Below are 18,127 nucleotides of genomic sequence, written 5' to 3'. Positions count from 1 at the left end.
TTCAGAGGACTTGATCTGCCTGTGATCATTTACACTTCACCTGGAAAATTGTCAATTAATATCTGTAGTTGAAACAAAAAGATTAGTGATATATTTTGAACTGTTTAATTAATTCAAAACATTACATAAAACAAATACATTACACCAACTAAATAATGATATGTGAATTGAAATATAATACAAAAAGACAACAAAGAAAATTTTATAAGATATTATAATATTAAATTTAAACATTAATAAGTGTGTCTTATATCAATTGTTACATGATTCACATCAAAAAAAAAATATATATATATATATATATATTAACAGTCCTATGACTTTTCACCTTATTCCTGGAGTCAAGGCATTTTTCTTCTAGTAAAGTCTTTTTTGCCCCATTTCAATTTTTAAAAATATTTTCATTAAATTAAATTTTAAACCTGAAACCCTTGTTAATGTCAGGTAAGATGCTTTTCATAGGAACTTTCATAAGTTATATGTCAAGTCTATAAAATCACAGTCTCTTCCTTCAGGCAAAATCTCAGACATTGTCTCTTTAAAAATCAAATCAGTGGTCATATGAGTTCAATCTTTGTGTTTTTTTTTTCTCTCTTTCCTGTCCTGCACCTGTGTGATCTTTGGCAAAGCACAATTAGTAGGATGTATCCTCAATATATTTGTCTAACCAGTCACAGAAGAGTGTGCTGCACCTACAAATTTAAATATTAAAAACACTTGAAATATAATGCTAGAATTGGTATGGTACATAACATGACTGTACCTCTTCCCCCATCACTGTTTTCATATACAAACTAGTACTAGTAGGTGTGTATTATATGATAATCTCCCCACCTTTCCTAATTAAGTTAGGCAAAAGCCAATATGTTAACTTTAAAAGTGTGTGTCTTGTGTGCAGTAATTTATAGTGATTTATTTAAATTAGTTCTTACGTGTACACTTGACCATGAATTCAGTTTTTAGACAACTGTAATGTACCACTAAATTCCACATCATTTAATCATTCCAACAACTCTATCACAGAATTTACTGGCCAGGATTCATACAGACACATAAGAACAATTGGCTTCCAAGGACTTTTAAGGCTCTAATTCAAATCATTTTCAATGATTTTAACTAATGAGGGCAAGTAATACATTAATACAGTTATATTAAAGTGTACATACCAAAGGAAAAAGGACTCATTTCATTTAAACTTCGTCTTTGTAACACATTGATGATGAAAAGTTGAAAATAAAAGTACAAGTAATGATGTTATAAAAGGTATTACCCCCATCTGTGAATTATTGTCTGTATTCATCTCATTAAACTACAAAGTTTTAAATAATATTTTTACAAAGACAAAATGCTGAAATGCAAACCTTTTTCAAGCCTAATAGCATTTTCAAGTACTTTTCAAAGTTACATATAAACTAGTTATATTTAAACTAGTTCAAAGTGCTGGACTAAATTTGAACACTTTTCAAGGCTGTATGGATCCTGGTGCATCAGTAAATAATGGGAAAATACACAATTAAAAAGTCACTTACCACATGCTCACTTCTTATCCTGTCTCTTTATCTCTTCATTTTCTTATTTCCAAAAAGATGTCTTCTTTTTATATCCAGAAATCAATGCTTTCAGCCGTAATTCTTGCCTCTTCCTTAGAACATTTCTGACCTTCTGGCTTAGATTTTTGAATTGGCTCAACGGACCGCGCGCTTAAGACTGTGCTATGTATAGTTATTTGACCTGTTTGAGCAGGCAGTAGGCAAACTGTTTATATCAAACTGACAGTTAAGATAAACACCTGGCTTGTAATGAATCTGGTCCAGTGAAAGTTACCAGTTTACTTTAATCAAAAGTCAATTGATGCTAACTATAAAGTTTAAAATTTGTATATTGTGCAATTGTACATTATAATAAGATTTCAATCATTTGTCTGATTTCAATAACAATAATAATAATAGAAATAATAATAAACATGTTTCACAGCATTATTTAAAATTATAAATCTGTTCACTCAGTTATTTTTTTATAGGTGAAGTCTATGTACTATATATGAGAGTATATAGCTTGGAAGACAAATAAAAGTAGAACACTGTTTTTTAACCCAAGGAATTTAACAAATTCTTAATAAAAAAAAAATTTTTTTAATCCTAAAAACTATATGTCACTGATCAATAGATAAGCACATGTGATTCTCAGTTGTGAACAGAAACATTTTTATTATAACAGAAACATTATTCATTTCTATTGAGTTGTTAATTGGATACGTTGGCCCAACGTTAGGCCAACGTATGCAATAAATATGCACACGTTGGCCCAACGTTGGGCCAACGTGAGCATATTGCAGTTATGTTGTGCATATTATGATGTGGTTGGGCCAACGTTGGGCCAACGTATTACTACCAACGCCAACTATGTGCCAACAAACCAACGATTCCCCTACGTTGGCCCAACGTATGCTTGCTATCTGGGCTGTTTATTCAGCACATAATTTTCAGACAAACATTTCACTGACTATAATCTGACATGTGGAAGCACAGGCATAGAATAAAAGCTCATTGTGCAACAGCCAGAAACTTTCTTGGTGAACTTGACATCAAACCCTTAAAAAATACAGAATGGCTTTCTGACTATATACGAACCTAGCTTGTTGGTAAATTATTAACTTTTTTATGCTTCTTTTGCAATATATGCCATCAGTAAAATGCATTGTTTGATATTAATGTTCAAGTTGATCTTTTCCACTTTCAAGAGCCTGGTCATCATTATTATTTGTTTACAAGTAGGTTTAAGTTCTCACCTTTAAGCCCTGTATATTCTCTCCAAGGAATTGAAGAGTGTTTATATTGCAGGCACAACAGTGCATTTGAAGGGGAAGTATAATATTTGCTCCAGTGTTGCTAGATCAAATCAAATGCAAGACTGTTGGCCTCAGTAAGTTTACCGTAGACGGGATTAATGATTAACAGCAAATCATGCAAACTCAGGCTATGCAGCAACATCTGTTGCCGTTATTTTATTCAGTGATCTTTAGCTGTTGGGACAGGTAAATGGCAGCTTTCCTTGGTGTTAACTTTTGCCTGGACACCGGAGATTTTATAATGCAGAAGTAATGGGATATGGCATCCCACAGGGCTTTGATATTGTATTAGTTGACAGCAAAGTATACATTGTGATATCCGCATTAAGCTTACCTGAGATTAATCAGACTTTTTTCTTGGTTCTGTTTTGCATAGTCATTAATATTAATGCAATTATTGATTTTCTTTCATTTCTGCCATTATTCTTTGAAAGGAGAGTATTGTTAGACGTAAGTCATGCTTGATAAAGAACAGGGTGTATACTTTTATGTTTAATAATGGTGTGTCAAAATATGTTTAGCTTCTGAGGTCAGTTCTGGCAAACAAGATCATAATTAGACCTGGTATGGGAAGCATTGATTTTATTGGCTAATCATTTCTCTCCAATAAGCCAGATCATTATTAATACTACTGTTGTGTGCAGTGCAATTTATGTAATACTAGGTAAATGGGGCAAGCAACTCATTTATCAGGTACATTCTCACATTAGATACATTCTTTTGTCCAATTATGAATTGTCTAAATATAAGCAACAGTGTCACAGATTGAGGGGACGATGTGATCAGCGTGTGAGAGAAGACAGTACGTGCACAACATTTTCACATGGGGTATACATTGATAACAGCTGATGATTTATTATGTACATTTTAGATACATTTGGATAATACATTGCTGATGAAGATCTAATCCATACAGCCAAGACAACGTGTAGATGTGATGAGTCCCCAGAGTTTCAGGAACCTCAAGTCTTCACCAATATCTGTGTTCTTTATGAATGAATTGCCACTTGAGAGCGTAATATACAGACGGCTTGCCGTACTCAACCTACTGCTGATGTAGTGGCGGTAGCTATGCAACAGTAATATTAATTGGAGAATACTTGCTAGGTTGTGTTAGGCTGCTTTGGTGCAGTAATTAAGGCGTAATTTGTAAATAACAACTGCCACCCTCTTTTCTGATGCTGCGACCTTAACAGGCTGTTACGCCTTTTGAACTTTGCCAATATTATGTGGTTGATTGGTTGATAAGATATACACTGACATTGCAAGCCCAAGCAAAGAACTGTCACAGTTAAGCTGAAATTTTCCTGGTTGGAGACCACCAATACCTGTCATCAGATTTTTTGTGTACAAAGGATCAAGAGACTGCTTCCAGAAGCATTTTGTGTCAGTGTCAGTTGTTTTGCTGGTGCATCAGGTAGGTTTGTGTTACTTTGGTGTAAAGGTAAACTAAAGGTTTGTTTTTTCATTTGTCAGTGTAGTGAGGGAACAGTTTATTTACTTCTTGATAAAGAAGTGATGTAATACTAGATCAGTGGTCTCTGATAATATACTAACTAGTGCTTGTCTGCTTCAGACCACTTATTTATAGATTTAATTGAGTCACAATTTACAATCATACTATGGAGTGATGATTCAAAGAGAATTTGATTATTGAATATTTTAATTGCTGATTCTCGGCTCACAAAACAAAAGGCAGACTGAGTATTGAAAGACTATTTCTGTTTGGCATTAAGAATTTTGATGGGTAGCACATGTATGAAAGGTAAAAGCAGAGGTCTCTTCCAACTCATGCTAATTGAGTACTGGTTAATGTGTTGTCTATATTTCCAGTTTAACTGTTCTGAGTAGATGGATTTAAGTGCTTCTGGGGAGGACAGTGCAAGTCTTCGGCCAGAGAAACCTGCGGACTGGTTCGGGGTCCAGCTGGAGGTAGGTGGATTACGTGGCATGTGTTGTTGGTTTTTACATGATTTACTACCAGACGACACCATTTATAAGTAAAACTTGGACACACATGCTAAACCATCTTAACTTGGTGATTTACATGGTTTGGATTCTTATCTTGACAGGTGTATTGTCAGGTGGACAAAGAGAAAAAAATTGTTTGTTGTGATTTTTTGTATGATTTCTTAGGCAGAGAAAAGGTAATACAAGTGAGGATTTACACCCTTAGGCTTTTTCTTTGTTAAAAGGATAACAACTATTCATTTTGGCCAAAAAATTAATTTTCCTGTGGTTAACGACAATTTTCCCATGCTTACCAGTGGTTTGTTTCTAAATTCAAAGTTAGTCCCCGTTTTTTTTTCTAAAAAGTTTTTTTTTTTTTTTTTTTTTTTTTGTAATAATTTCTAAAGAGATTATTACGGAGTATAGCCATCTATGGAGGTCACATGGTCTGATGACAAACACATATTTCAGATAACTTGCTATAACTGCCATTTTTGTGGTAAAATAGAATTATGTATATTATATTTCTATGAATTGTTTACAATGTATTTATTGTGAAATATAGATCTCTTACAAAGAGTTGTTATCCCTTTAATAAAAATTATGTGGTATTATGATATTTAACAAAATAGGGATAATGTTTTTCCTTGCTTATATTGCAGTATCAGCTCAGGGCTTGGGCTACCATCTTACCTGAATATTGTTCTGGTCCTTTTTTGTGTCATAAAATAATTATAGTAATGATTATATAATAATATATAAAGACAATAATTTTTTGTTGACATTGTCTGTTATCCTGGTAACCATTTCTTTCTAGAACTCTATTGTACTAATTGGGAAATAACCCAGGGTATATTGATTATTATTGAAATCATTGTTGAATCATGTATCACCATATCTAGTGTGGAGTATAACATTTCACTGACATTTTGCACTGTTCTTATAGCAATTAGATGTATGAATTTACACATTGCAGTCATTACTTGAAATTTTCCAAGTGTTACAAAATAGGTGTTGATACTGTATGTATGGCAGACCAGTTGGTAGGAGGGTATGGGAGTACAAAGGACCACCTTTATGACCAGAAAAGGCTCATTCTGCATCAAAATTTGATTGAGGTCCTATGCTGTTTCTCAAGTTGGGTCAAATAAGGGGGTAAAAAATATCCACTTTTCCATAAAAGACCCCCTCCCCCCATAAAACTGCCAGCCACGGGGCCAGTATGTAGTATCTGCGCTTGTCCTTTTTTCATTTTTTAAACGGTCAAAGCTTTTAAGGGTTAATCAGCCTGAATCAGTGTGGCCATTAAGTTATACTTTTTTCAATATTTTCAATATGGGTTGTGTTTTCATAAACTTAAATTGCTTCAGAAGGGGTTTGCCAGTTTCTGACATTTCTGTAGGGTTGAAGTGTTGTTGAAAATAATGCCCATTGTAGCAGTACAATTGGTCTTTGATCAGAAAGACCACTTTTGATATAAGACTCTACTTGTCCATTTGTGGAGAGCTCAAATATAGTGATGTTCAGAGAATTGAGGGCGGGACTGTGGTTATATTGGAACAGGTTGAATTTGTTTTAAGCTCTGTGCCATAAGGAGATACCTATAAGTGTGTATGTAAATACTGCACATTGTAAAGACACAGAAGGAAAATGTTAATGCACTTCAAAATGTTTGGAATTTGTACACACAAAAAGCAAGATTACTACTTTTGGCTCAATGTTTATCATTAGCTATGGCTTTAATGGTACGCAATAGCCAAGTTACCACCCAGCATGAGATAACAGTTCTTTATCACTTTTGGTAAATATCCCTCTTTATCAAGGTTAGACAAAACTGTTTCACAACCTCATGGTTTAATTTACCTGTATGTGTATAAAGTACAATTTTAAACACTTAAAGCTATCTTAAAGTGGTCATTTTGGACTGAAATGACTCACACACTTGCCAGCTGGCAAGGTATTCATGTAATTAGTTTGACAGAAACATTGAGAGAACAGACTCTTCAACACATGTTTTCAGAGCAATATAAGAGATTGTGTTGAGTTTGTATATCAGCCAGACTAATTTAGACCTGTATTTTTATGATGTTTTGTTGAACATCTGTTAACATATAAGTGATGACTTGAACCCATCATACCTTTCGTGGGTCCAAGGCGAAATTAAAAAATGTGAGTCATCTGTCAGTTTTTGAAGTCTCTGGTTTGTTGTATTGCTGTATCTTCTGAAATGTTTGTCTATTTTCTTATGACAGCATATTTAAATCTCGTTTGATAATTATGGGAAAATCAGAGCATTTTTTATTGTATACTGATTTTTTGGCTGTTCACATAAAATTCAGCTTAAGTTTGAAATTGTTTGATTTTTTTAAAGCTGATGTCCTGATAAATAAAATCTAAGATTAAAGGCTTGTGCTTTGGATGGAAGTTGTATAATTTATATTCAGAATATGACACTGATTTGAACTTTAATGAATTTCACTGATTTTTATGGCTGCCATTTGTTTTATTAAGTTTGAGCATATTTACTTTTTTGGCCATTTTTCTGACAGATCCCCAAACTTAAAGACTGCTGGATGTATGAAATATGTGCCAGGGTAGATTAAAAAGGGAGTCCAAGAGTCAAGTGGCGCTTCAAAGCCACGATGAAGATAAAAACCATTGTGTAAAAGGGCCCTCCAACATTGCCAATATTCAGCTTTTAAGTACTAACAAACTTCATGCATATTTTAATTAATGTACATGTAGTGCCATGGTAAATTTAACAGTAATCCTTTACACCAAAGATTTGTTTATTTAGTCAAAAGGTTGATGTATCCAATATCCAGGTAAAGCCTTTGCCTGATAAGTTCAGGGCAATATTACTAGTGTCTGTACAAATGTGAGACGGAAATCTGGATGACAGTTGACCTAATATTATTAATGATACTCATATTTAATTGATTAGAGATTAATGGGTATTAAAGTTGAAGCCCAATTTGTTACTAAGTAACTTGAAAGCATATCTTCACCAAAATTGATTGAAAATTCCCAAGTTCTGTGATATTTAAAGAGTAAAAGATAAAGAGGATTTTCCCAAATATGAAATAAATCTTTAGAACTGATGAATTGCATGATGATGTGAGATTTGAAAAGCAAAAGAAATGTGGTCTGCTTGCTTTATTCTCATTGGAGTTTCAGTTTATTTCATTAAACTAAAGCATGTTTAGTTGTTTCTCTTAAAATACATTTGAGTGTATCTTTAAAAGTACACGATATGCACATAAGTGGCAGCCATATATTTGCTAAATGATGGGAATACATGCTAAATGATTTATGATGATGAAGGTAATTTTCTTGTTGCTGATCTGCAAATGTTTCTCTGACGCCACTGGAATAAGTTATTTCTTATAGATGACAAATGATGAATCGTTTGGAACAATTTTGTAAAAAAAAAATTTTTGATGCTGTTTTGTCTGCATTTTTTCAGAGTAATAAAAAAAGTAAATCGGTAGAATTAAGTAGATTTTTTTTTACTTTCTGTGTATCATTTCTATGTTTCAAAACATTTTAATTGATAATATTATCACCTCAACAATTATTTTACTCAATGCTTACAAGTTTTTTCTAAACGTGGAAATTTGATTATAAAAAACGATGTCATTGTATAATTTTTGTGCATCATCATGTTGCATTTGGATAGTTTTAACTATCTTAAAAGAATCATAATGGCAGTCCTATAAATGCACCTTTTAATCTTTTTAAAACATTGCTTAAAGAATTTTGTATTTGATAAAAAACACTTGAAGAAAAAAGACATTGAGTTTCATCAGGTAAATATCTCAGCCTACAGAACATGGAATTTGAATTTATTTGAAACCACTCAGGGTGTTTCAGTGTTAGAATTGAATAGTCTCTCTCTCTGTGATAACAAAACAAAACATGTTTCAAAGCAACTCTCTTCCAACTAATTGAACTGTCTGGCAGTAAGAGCTCTTCCATTAATTTCATTACAGATATTCTTGATGTTGTGGGCCCTGAATTATTTAGGTGGAATATATAGATGCTCAAGTTTCAATTAATTGATACCTCAGAAGGCACCATGGATATGCCTTGTCATTTTCCAAGGAATTCATTTACATTGCATTTTAATCAATATTTATTGCGATAGTACATCCATGGCCATTTCTTAATGAAATCCTGGGTCCACCATAAATGATGTGTCCAGGTTGAAAGTGATTATTTGGATTTTTACATGTTTTGTACATATATGTTGCACATGTATATTTAATTTTTGTTACACTGCACAACATTGTTTAACACACAAATATACTAGTGATACTGTTTGAATGTCCACATACACATTACTCAAACATGAAAATATTTCTCCTTGTCAGGTAACATCAAAATTGCTGGAGGCTGAACAGAAGAAGTTACGAGTTTTACAAAGGGAGCTTGGTCAGCAGCTGAAGTCTTTTGCCTTTCAAAGGGTAGGTTTTTTTATGGAAAACTATCATATTTTGTTTACACTGTATCTTTGAGCAGTTTGCATGATGAAAAATGCTTGTAAAAAAAGAAAGATAATTAAATTTTGGTGGATTTCATTATCACACATCGCACCACTCATTGAAGTCAGCTTTGGTACTTAATAATATGTGATACACATACTGCTGCTGAGTAGGTTTTTCTGTTATTGTTCCTTTATTATATTTCTGTCAATATTTTATTTTATTTTATTTCTGTCAATATTTTCTTTTCTAAAAATCTTTCTGGTACTTTTTGCAGTCTTTAATTATTAAAAAGGCAGTAACATGGAACAGAATTGTTCAATTTATATGAAATAGCTGTATAGCGTGTAGCATGCTCATAATTTCCCTCAAGTATGTATTACTTTCAAACTTGATAATACTGAGATAATTGAGATCACATCTAAAGAAGGTTTAATTGATCAAACTTATTGTACTGTTGTTTAAAAATGAATATTTAGTGCATTTTATAGCAAATAAAGGTTCAAGAGAAAGTTTTATAGACTAATTCATTAATTAGGGAATCGGTGACAGAAGAATGTTCAGACATGTAGAGTAACCGTATTTGTGTATTATTAAAAATGGCAGCATGATGTTTGTTTTATAATTTATTTATAGGTATTGTTTTAAAAAATTGAATAGATTTCTTAAGAGTAAATTCTTTTTTGTCTTGATTTCAGAGAAAAGAAATTGACCAACTTGAAGCAAACATTGAGTGAGTGCTTATTAATGCATAACTAAAATGCATTTTTTATCCTTCAAGGGGTCTTGCAATTTAAAGTGTCATTAAAAAGCACTGTAAAAAGTCAAAGTATATTTTATATATAGTTTAGATGGCTCAATTTTAGGCGAGATAAATATGTACTTAAAACAACAAATACAATTATTGGTTTTAAATGTAATTATCTTTTTATAAAATTTAATTGAATTTTGAAAGGATTTGAAGAAGTAACAGGCATTTAAATTCTTCATTATTCTATTCAATGTTAAATTTTGATTTTTTTCCATTTTCTCTAACTTGTGTGTTATAATTTATATTCATATTGTAGAGTCTAATGAACATCATTTGATTTTTGACTTTAAGTTAATATTATTAGGATTATTATTATTATCTGAACATTTCAGCCGCATTTCACAACAGTGTGACCAGCTGACCTTTGAGTATCAGCAAGCTGCCATAGGATGTCTCCAAAGAAGCAACAAAAGGAGAAAGGTTAGGCTTTATAACTCATTCGTGATCTTCAAAAGTGAAACTGGTCACTTTTACATATTATACTGTTCAAATTGTTTATAATTTTTACAGTATTCATGGTGATTTATTCATAATATACCCTGACTATTATACACAATAACCACTTTATTAATCCACAGAAAAGTGTTTTCTGGTCTTTCTTTTGGCAGTTCAAACTATTTGTAGGTCAACGATGGTGATTTCTGGCCAAGGCCAGGTGACTGGTCATCACATTGATATGATAGGCAGCCCAGTGAATGATTAGCAATTTAATATATTGCAGATAGACACAGAAGTCCCCCAGATATATTTGATACATTAATAGGTACATTATTGATATGTAGATACAAGCAGAAGTATTGGAGATACCATATCCTTTCAGTCATGCACAAAATAAATACGTATGAATAGAAATGAATTATACATACAGGGAATTGTGTGGGTAGAATGAGAATAAATACGTGAATGCATTGACTCATGCTAATGTAGAAGGTTTGTTTTCCAAATGCCAAGTATAATTTATAGTTTTTTTGACAATGAAAGTAATTTCTAACCATTTTGTCAATTAAACAATGCCTTGGTTTAAATTCTTGATTAATTCATCTTTTCTTTCTTTTTGCTACTTGATTTAAATAAATTTAGGCTGGAGTAAACCTATAACATGCTACATGCATTTGACTTTTGTAATGCTGTATAGTGGTGACTTCAGTGCCATATTCCCTAGGAATTATTCTTGCCAGGTACACTGTAGTAGGCTTGTTAGTTTTTAAATTCACAGATGACTTAAAATTTTTTTTAAATCAGTTTTGCAAGTATTTTGGTTTCAAAAGCGTACACAGTGAAGATGCATAGTTAATGATGTTATTGATAAAGGAATAGTTCCTGAAAGCTAAATTAATCAATAATGAAAGATGACCAGAATTCTAATTGGCAGTGGAAAATAAGAACTGATTGCTTTTTGATGTTTCCAAATTCTTATAAGATTTGTCAGAACTTAAGACCCTAGTCATAAATTTATCTAAAAGGCAGCAAATAGAATTGCATGGTAAAGTAAATATGTAAATTATGATGATCATCCTCTCAGCTGTAGCAGTCGGGGAAAGTAAAAAACTTCCATTTAATTTTTAATACGGACATGCACTAGTTGGACAAAATCAGACCAAACCCTTTAGGATTGACCTAATTTATGGAATTTAATCTACTATCCCCCACCCCCTCAAAATTCAGTGCCTGAAATAAAGCAATCAAATCGGGACTAAAACCTATCAGGGTCGGATCCAGAGTTATTTTCTGACAGTCTTCCAATTTATCTTTGTTGATCCATCCTCCATTTTTGACCATCTTCCGACAGAAAAAATTAGATACCCGTCCATGTAAACTTGACAAATCTGACCGTCTTCCGGAAGACCCAGAAGACGCCCTAAATCCGCCCCTGCCTATAACAATGCATTGGGAGCTCTCAGGGTGAATCCTTGGCATGTTATGACTGCAAATTAGATGCATTGTGTTAGTTGAGACAAAAAAAAAATGCCTCAGAATGTGTTAGGTTATCCATTAAAGTAAATGATGATAACTGGTTGAGCCTGCTGCCTTGTGGAAATACAGTTTATTAGTTTTTTCTAATTGATTGTTAAAGTTACAGTATATAGGTTTCAGAATGTTACGATAAAAATGTATTAGTAATGAAATGTTGATCAAACAAATCTATCCATTTAAACAATTATCTGTTTTGATCAACAAACTGGGTTTTAAAACATTTTTTAAAAATAATATTGACATGCATTGTTTGTTTGTTTGTTTTTGCATAAATGATAAATTGCACATTTCTTTAAAGTATAGAGGACATTTGGACTTATGTACAAGCATATAAAAAGAAACAAATTAGATTTAGACACGAAAATTCCATGAATTTGTTTTTTATAATGAACTTGCAGTTCAAGATTTATTTAAAGTGTAAAATAGGTATTAGGTGACATGCATTAAAACATTCTGACATTGTACAGCCATCATATTCCTTTTTCCTAGAATAAAATCCAGGCTGTTTATAGGTTGTGTTTAATATGCAAATAACCTAGATTCTCTGATTGCCATAGGATTTCCATTACATTCTTCATAGAATGCAAACATTTTATCTTAAATTACTATAAATATTTAGAGGAAGTTATGAAATATAGATAAGCAAAGGATAACTGAACAGGCATCTAATGAAGTTATAAGGTTACACAACATAATGATAATGTCTATCAAAATCTAAGATAACTTTTGAGTGGCCCAAGAAATACCCCATGATAGGATCTAACTAGGAACTTATTACATCACACTGTTTTATTGTTTATCTATTTACTTCCTGTGTTCATGATCTGAGTGCTTTATAAAGATTGTGAAATGAATAAAACATAAAGGGACAAGGAGGGAAGTTTCATCACCCCCTCACTAATTGGTATTCTGTGTCTGTAAGAAACAAAGTAGTAAACAAGGAAGGCCAGTTGGTGTGACACTGCCGTGAGTGGACACTGACACCTGGCACTGACGTCAGGTGCTTTCACCTGTATTATTCAGTGAATAAAAGCAATGTTAGTATACTGCAGTTAATTGGATTTGTATTGGGAAGGAACTGTTTTATGGATATCTAAAGAACAGAGATGCCCACTCTAGAAATAATTGGCTGTAGACATTTTTTTCTTTTGTAAATAGGAAGTTGATTCATTTTGTGTTTTAAATATTGTGGGCATATCTGAAAAGGTATTATAAAACTGAAATATTTTTGGATTCTGACACCATGTAGTTTTATGTATAGGTGTAATGTATTAACATATCTACAGGCAACTTGTGTAAATAACATCTTTCATGTTGTGTATTTGAATAAAGTAAAAAGGGGATAATCGAGATACAACACATAGTTAACATTTTTTACTACCTGTGAAATCCATTTAATGTATTTAAATAAATTAAGCTATTTAAGTTGTAAATTCTAATTCAGTTACATAACCGGCATGTGTTAATTGGGCATGAAATCTTATTTCTGTAACTTGATGTTTTTGAGGATCAGCACAGCTAGTCATTAAAGAGGTAGTGCATAAAACACCTGTCTGAAGTTTTAACTGAGCATGTTACCTGTCATAGTATACCTAGCAGTGATTTGTACAGTTGACACAAGATTACAGATTTATTAATAAACTTCATTGATCTGATAGGCAAGTTTGCCTGATCTGATTTGCTCGCAGCAGCTGCTAGACAGGTGCATGGCTCAAATAGGAAAAACATGATTGATAAAATTGTCCTTTCTCCTTCATATTTCATTCATTTTCAATTATTCATTCATTCATTCATTCATCCATAATTGTGGTATTATATTAGAATGCTGGTCCCATGGACATTTTAAACAAGTTTATCATTCATTGAATTTATCAGTGATAGGTTGGTTGGATAAAGTTGACTTTTTGTCACCTGAATCCCCATGTTTGCTAATCTCTGCTTCTACCTTGTCGTAGATAAACAACACCACAAGATTGTATAGCCACATTTAGGTATTGTCAAGTAACAATAGTTCCCACACGTCTTAAACTGAGAATAAACATAATCCTTTTAACAAGCATATTGACCAAACTCAATGCCCTAACTGTGGATTATTGCCCACCTTGCCAGTTTTTACCTGCTCTTACTCAGGATTATTTTGTTAGCTAACAAGTGCAGTCATATGAAGTGTTAAACAGGGCAAATAGGGAATGTCCAAACCGCCACGTTTATAAGTATAGGTATATATAGGCCTTAAGGTGTTTACTGTGTTTAACTGTGCCATGATTGAGTGGTAGAGGGCTCAGTGCGTCTCACCTACCTGGTCGACGTCTTTAAGAGGACAGAAAGAAAGATGGTGTATAATTGAATTGGGTGGTTAATCCTTGACAAGGTGGCAATGTGGAAAAGAAGAAGCAAGTCCTTCAACTTGGGGACTTGTCCGGTGAGTAAAACCCTTGTTAAGTGACCACTGGGGACAGCAGGGGCAAATTGTTGTGGACGGTGCACATACCTAATAAAGGGGTGCATGGAGGTATTAGGGGGGACAGGTATGTGGTAATTGCCTTAACTGTCCATCACTGAGGAATTTAGGGGTAGTGGACCATTTAGGACTGGACAGAGAGTGGACATCAGATTGCTAAGATGACATTGGATAGTCTTGTAGTAAACAGGTAAGTGTCCCATTGTCCTAGAAATGCTAGCAGTGCAGGATGTTTAACCAGTGGGGCATGGCTGTCAGAGAGGCATGTTACATGTGTGTGACTGCCAAGGTTTGTTTTCACTTGTCACATAACCAGTTTTGATACTGGGGACAGATAGGAGGGTGGGTTAAGTCAAGTCACATTGTGGGAGACAGCACACTTAAAGTATAGGTGGTACTCTGTGTCCCATTTCCATATATTCAGCATTCATGATCTTATACAGCACAGGTAGGACCTCTAGATGAGACAGGGTCACACTGCTATCTTGGACTGATCGGTCTCCTTGTTTCACCTGGCAGCATTGCAGATGATTTATGACAAATTTATACACATCGCCTGTAATTACAGACCTTACTAAAGGACTAGTGCCTACACACACTGTACTTCAGGAGTTGTTTTACATGCTGTTATTAAGAGGAGGACAGTTGAGTTTTTCAACTGAAAATTGTGGGAACATTTAGCTAGGAGCTACTTGGCTCAGACTGAGTGGGGACTGCAAATGCTCTGCTGCCCTGCAGAGGGGGATATTTAGAACTAAATGCATATGGCGATACTGTAATCCCCTAACAAGTGGATTGAACTACTTATCATACAATTTAAAGGAATTTTTTTACCTGAAACTTTATCAGGGTACAGCTTTTAATTTGGAGATAGTCATTTGTAAGAGCTGTTCTTTATCTAGGCACATGCCCCAAAGGAATTTAAGTTAGTGTATTTTATTTGGATTTAACCCCTGAATTGTGATCCAGACAGTTATACAAGTGCAACAATGTCTTGCCTGCAGATACTAATTTACCATGCGAAGAGAACGGTAAGTAGTATTTAGTGTCTTAAAAATCAATTTTTCATAGAGTCTAATTAACTTTGTGAAATGTGAAACTCTTGATGTGCATCCACAAGTTTTGCTTTATGATTACTGGTGCTGCAAAGGTTACTGCTGTAAATTAAAAGCTGATGCAACTGGTTGTTTAGCTTTAGATACTTTGTTAGAGCTATTGGTCATGAGATGATTGATATTGTTAATTTGGAAAAGGAGGAAAATGTGTACATCATAGTTGATTAATTATCTTTTTGAACTTTTCATATTATTTTCATCTTTTGTCAGTCAATTTCGACTGAGCAAAATTAACTTTTATGGATTATTGGACTCTTTCTAGGAAAAGTTCACATGTATGGATAGTGAAAAGTTAAGAATGATTTTACTTCATCATACAACTTCACCTTTAAAAGACACTGCATTGTTAATCTGAATGTTGGTTTAAGTCTCCACTACAGCAAGTGGGAACTTATTTTAGACCTGGGACAGACAGACATTAATGAATTGTGTGTTTTCCTGCACATGGCATAATGATCACTGAATAATATGGTCCTTTATAAAATAGAACTTGGCAAAGATAATAATGTTAACCTTCCTGTTGTGATCAGGTTTCAAAAGAAGCAGACTTCTAAATCTTCCAGTCCATTTTGCCAAAATTACCTTTTTATTAAAAGAGAGGTTATCAAATTATCTCCTCTAACACTCCCTTATATTTTACGGCCATTTTCACAGCTTGAAGATGAATGAGTTTTTTGTTACATAAAAACCTGTGGTTGGATGTAATCAACATTAAATTGGGATGGGACATTAATAAATAGTTGCAGCAATTTCTTTCATATCAATTTAAAGTTGAGTTCTTTCACAACAAACTTGCTTTGGGGGAAATGCCCTGGTGTGAGTGGTTAAATTCTTGAAGGATAATTTGAGTTAACCACTTTCATTGTTGCTTAAGCAATGATTACGGCACTTGGACAGGAAATTAATGGCTTGAGTGGGTTTCAATGCACCTGACACCCCACTGTTAGAATTTAAAAGTTGACAAGTTACTGGTATTGTGGAACACCTTTTCCATCCCTTCTTTAACAAAACTGAAACTCATCACTTTTTTAAATGGAAAATAGCATAGTGATTGTCATCAAAGCTGTTGATGTGATATTTAAAAAATTATGAGTACCTCAGTCAATTTTTAAATAACATTTTTTAAGACAATATATTTGAAAAACTTTTTTTACCTATAGATAAACCTTAATTTGCTAAATTGCAGATGTTTTTATTGTATTTTTTTTATTAAAAATATTTTAGATAAAGATTAATGTTAATAGTGATTTTTTCTTAAGTCACCACCTTGAAGACTGATAAAAAAGGTCAGATGTTCATGTAGGAAGAACAGAGAGGTTTTGAAGCTATTTATGACATAGTCAGTGTGCATAGTCCCACTTTGTTCAGATGGCACCTGAGCAGACTCACAATGCGGTATATCTGTCATTGTTGTGCAATTTATCGTGCTGTTTACAAACTCAGTCATGACAATCAAGCTTTAGTTCCCTGTGATCATAAGACAGATACATCTCATTGGCACACATTGGGTGACAGTCATTAAGCCTGGCAAAGCAATTAACTGATAGAGATCTTGGTTTATAAAAAGCATTTAGGTGAACATTGAATTACTCTATCTATTCACACTTGTACGGTGCAAGGCATGCCCTGTTGTTAACATATTGGAGTACTTTTGCCAAGAATATTAAGATATCCAATTAAGTACATTGTGTGTAAAAGAAGGATTGTTGTTTCTTTCAATATGTAGAGATTCCTTGTTATATTAATAGTTCCTGGTACTGATATTTATCAAAGAGATTGTTTAGTGGTTGACCAAGTAAGCACTAGATGGTGCTATTTATAAAAGAAAACAATCTTGATTATTTCTTTTGTTTAGGTTGGAAACTTACATCTTAGATCAGATAATAAAAAAAGTCATGTACATCATTTTTTCTAATGTAGTGTTATTGCTGATAAAAATGGTACTATATAATCCGGCAGTTTAGTTTTTTTTCATTTATGGGATTTGCACCAGTCAATCATCATCGTCTGTAGCAATAGCAAACCATGACCCTGACGAGAGTATAATTTCCATATCCTGTCGGAATAATGCTATTGATTGACTTGGCTTAGTTTCTTATTAAACTTAAAAGAATAGACAAAGCAGATCACTTTCTCTGAGGAAAAATATGAAGAATTGGGTAGTATTTTTGTCAAATTTGTGAAGAATTTTTTTCTTAGTGCTGAAAAAATGTACCCTTACAGAGGCTAAATTGAGATGGTCTTTTTTTTCTTTTTCTGCCTAATTTGATTAAGTTCCAATACATCTAAATGAGAGGCTGAGCATGACTTAATCCGATCAGTATTGATTTCTGTGCCTGCATCTACCCTGACATCATCTTCTTGTCTATTTATTATCCATATTTATGGCAGCATTATGATCATTAGGGTCCACGCTTGAGAATATTACATCTACTGTCTTTATAACCATGTTTCTTCCCTTTTGCCAGACAGATATGACACGAT

The 18,127-nt window shown here is 33.2% G+C and overlaps 1 protein-coding gene across 6 annotated transcripts in view; it reads left to right on the top strand.

Moving 5' to 3' along the window:
- Window positions 1–3,719: 3,719 nt before the first annotated feature.
- LOC106168352 (ras-GEF domain-containing family member 1B) overlaps window positions 3,720–18,127 on the top strand; it is a 46,856-nt gene continuing 32,448 nt past the window's right edge. Inside the window, exons 1-5 of one of the 6 annotated variants that reach the window (XM_087003459.1) lie at window positions 3,720–4,265; window positions 4,682–4,780; window positions 9,172–9,264; window positions 9,981–10,015; window positions 10,426–10,513. In XM_087003459.1, coding sequence (XP_086859585.1) covers window positions 4,700–4,780; window positions 9,172–9,264; window positions 9,981–10,015; window positions 10,426–10,513 — 297 coding nt within the window. In that variant the 5' untranslated portion in view covers window positions 3,720–4,265; window positions 4,682–4,699. Of the gene's footprint in view, window positions 4,266–4,681; window positions 4,781–9,171; window positions 9,265–9,980; window positions 10,016–10,425; window positions 10,514–14,153; window positions 14,490–14,543; window positions 14,719–14,745; window positions 15,560–18,127 lie in introns of those variants that run through there. The other 5 variants (XM_087003460.1, XM_087003462.1, XM_087003464.1 and 2 more) reach the window with 5 other exon arrangements.

Source organism: Lingula anatina, chromosome 2, assembly GCF_051362555.1.
Source record: "Lingula anatina isolate TDL-2025a chromosome 2, LinAna3.0, whole genome shotgun sequence".
In the NCBI taxonomy this organism is placed as follows: Eukaryota; Metazoa; Brachiopoda; class Lingulata; order Lingulida; family Lingulidae; genus Lingula; species Lingula anatina.
This window is presented reverse-complemented; position numbering and strand designations above follow the sequence as displayed.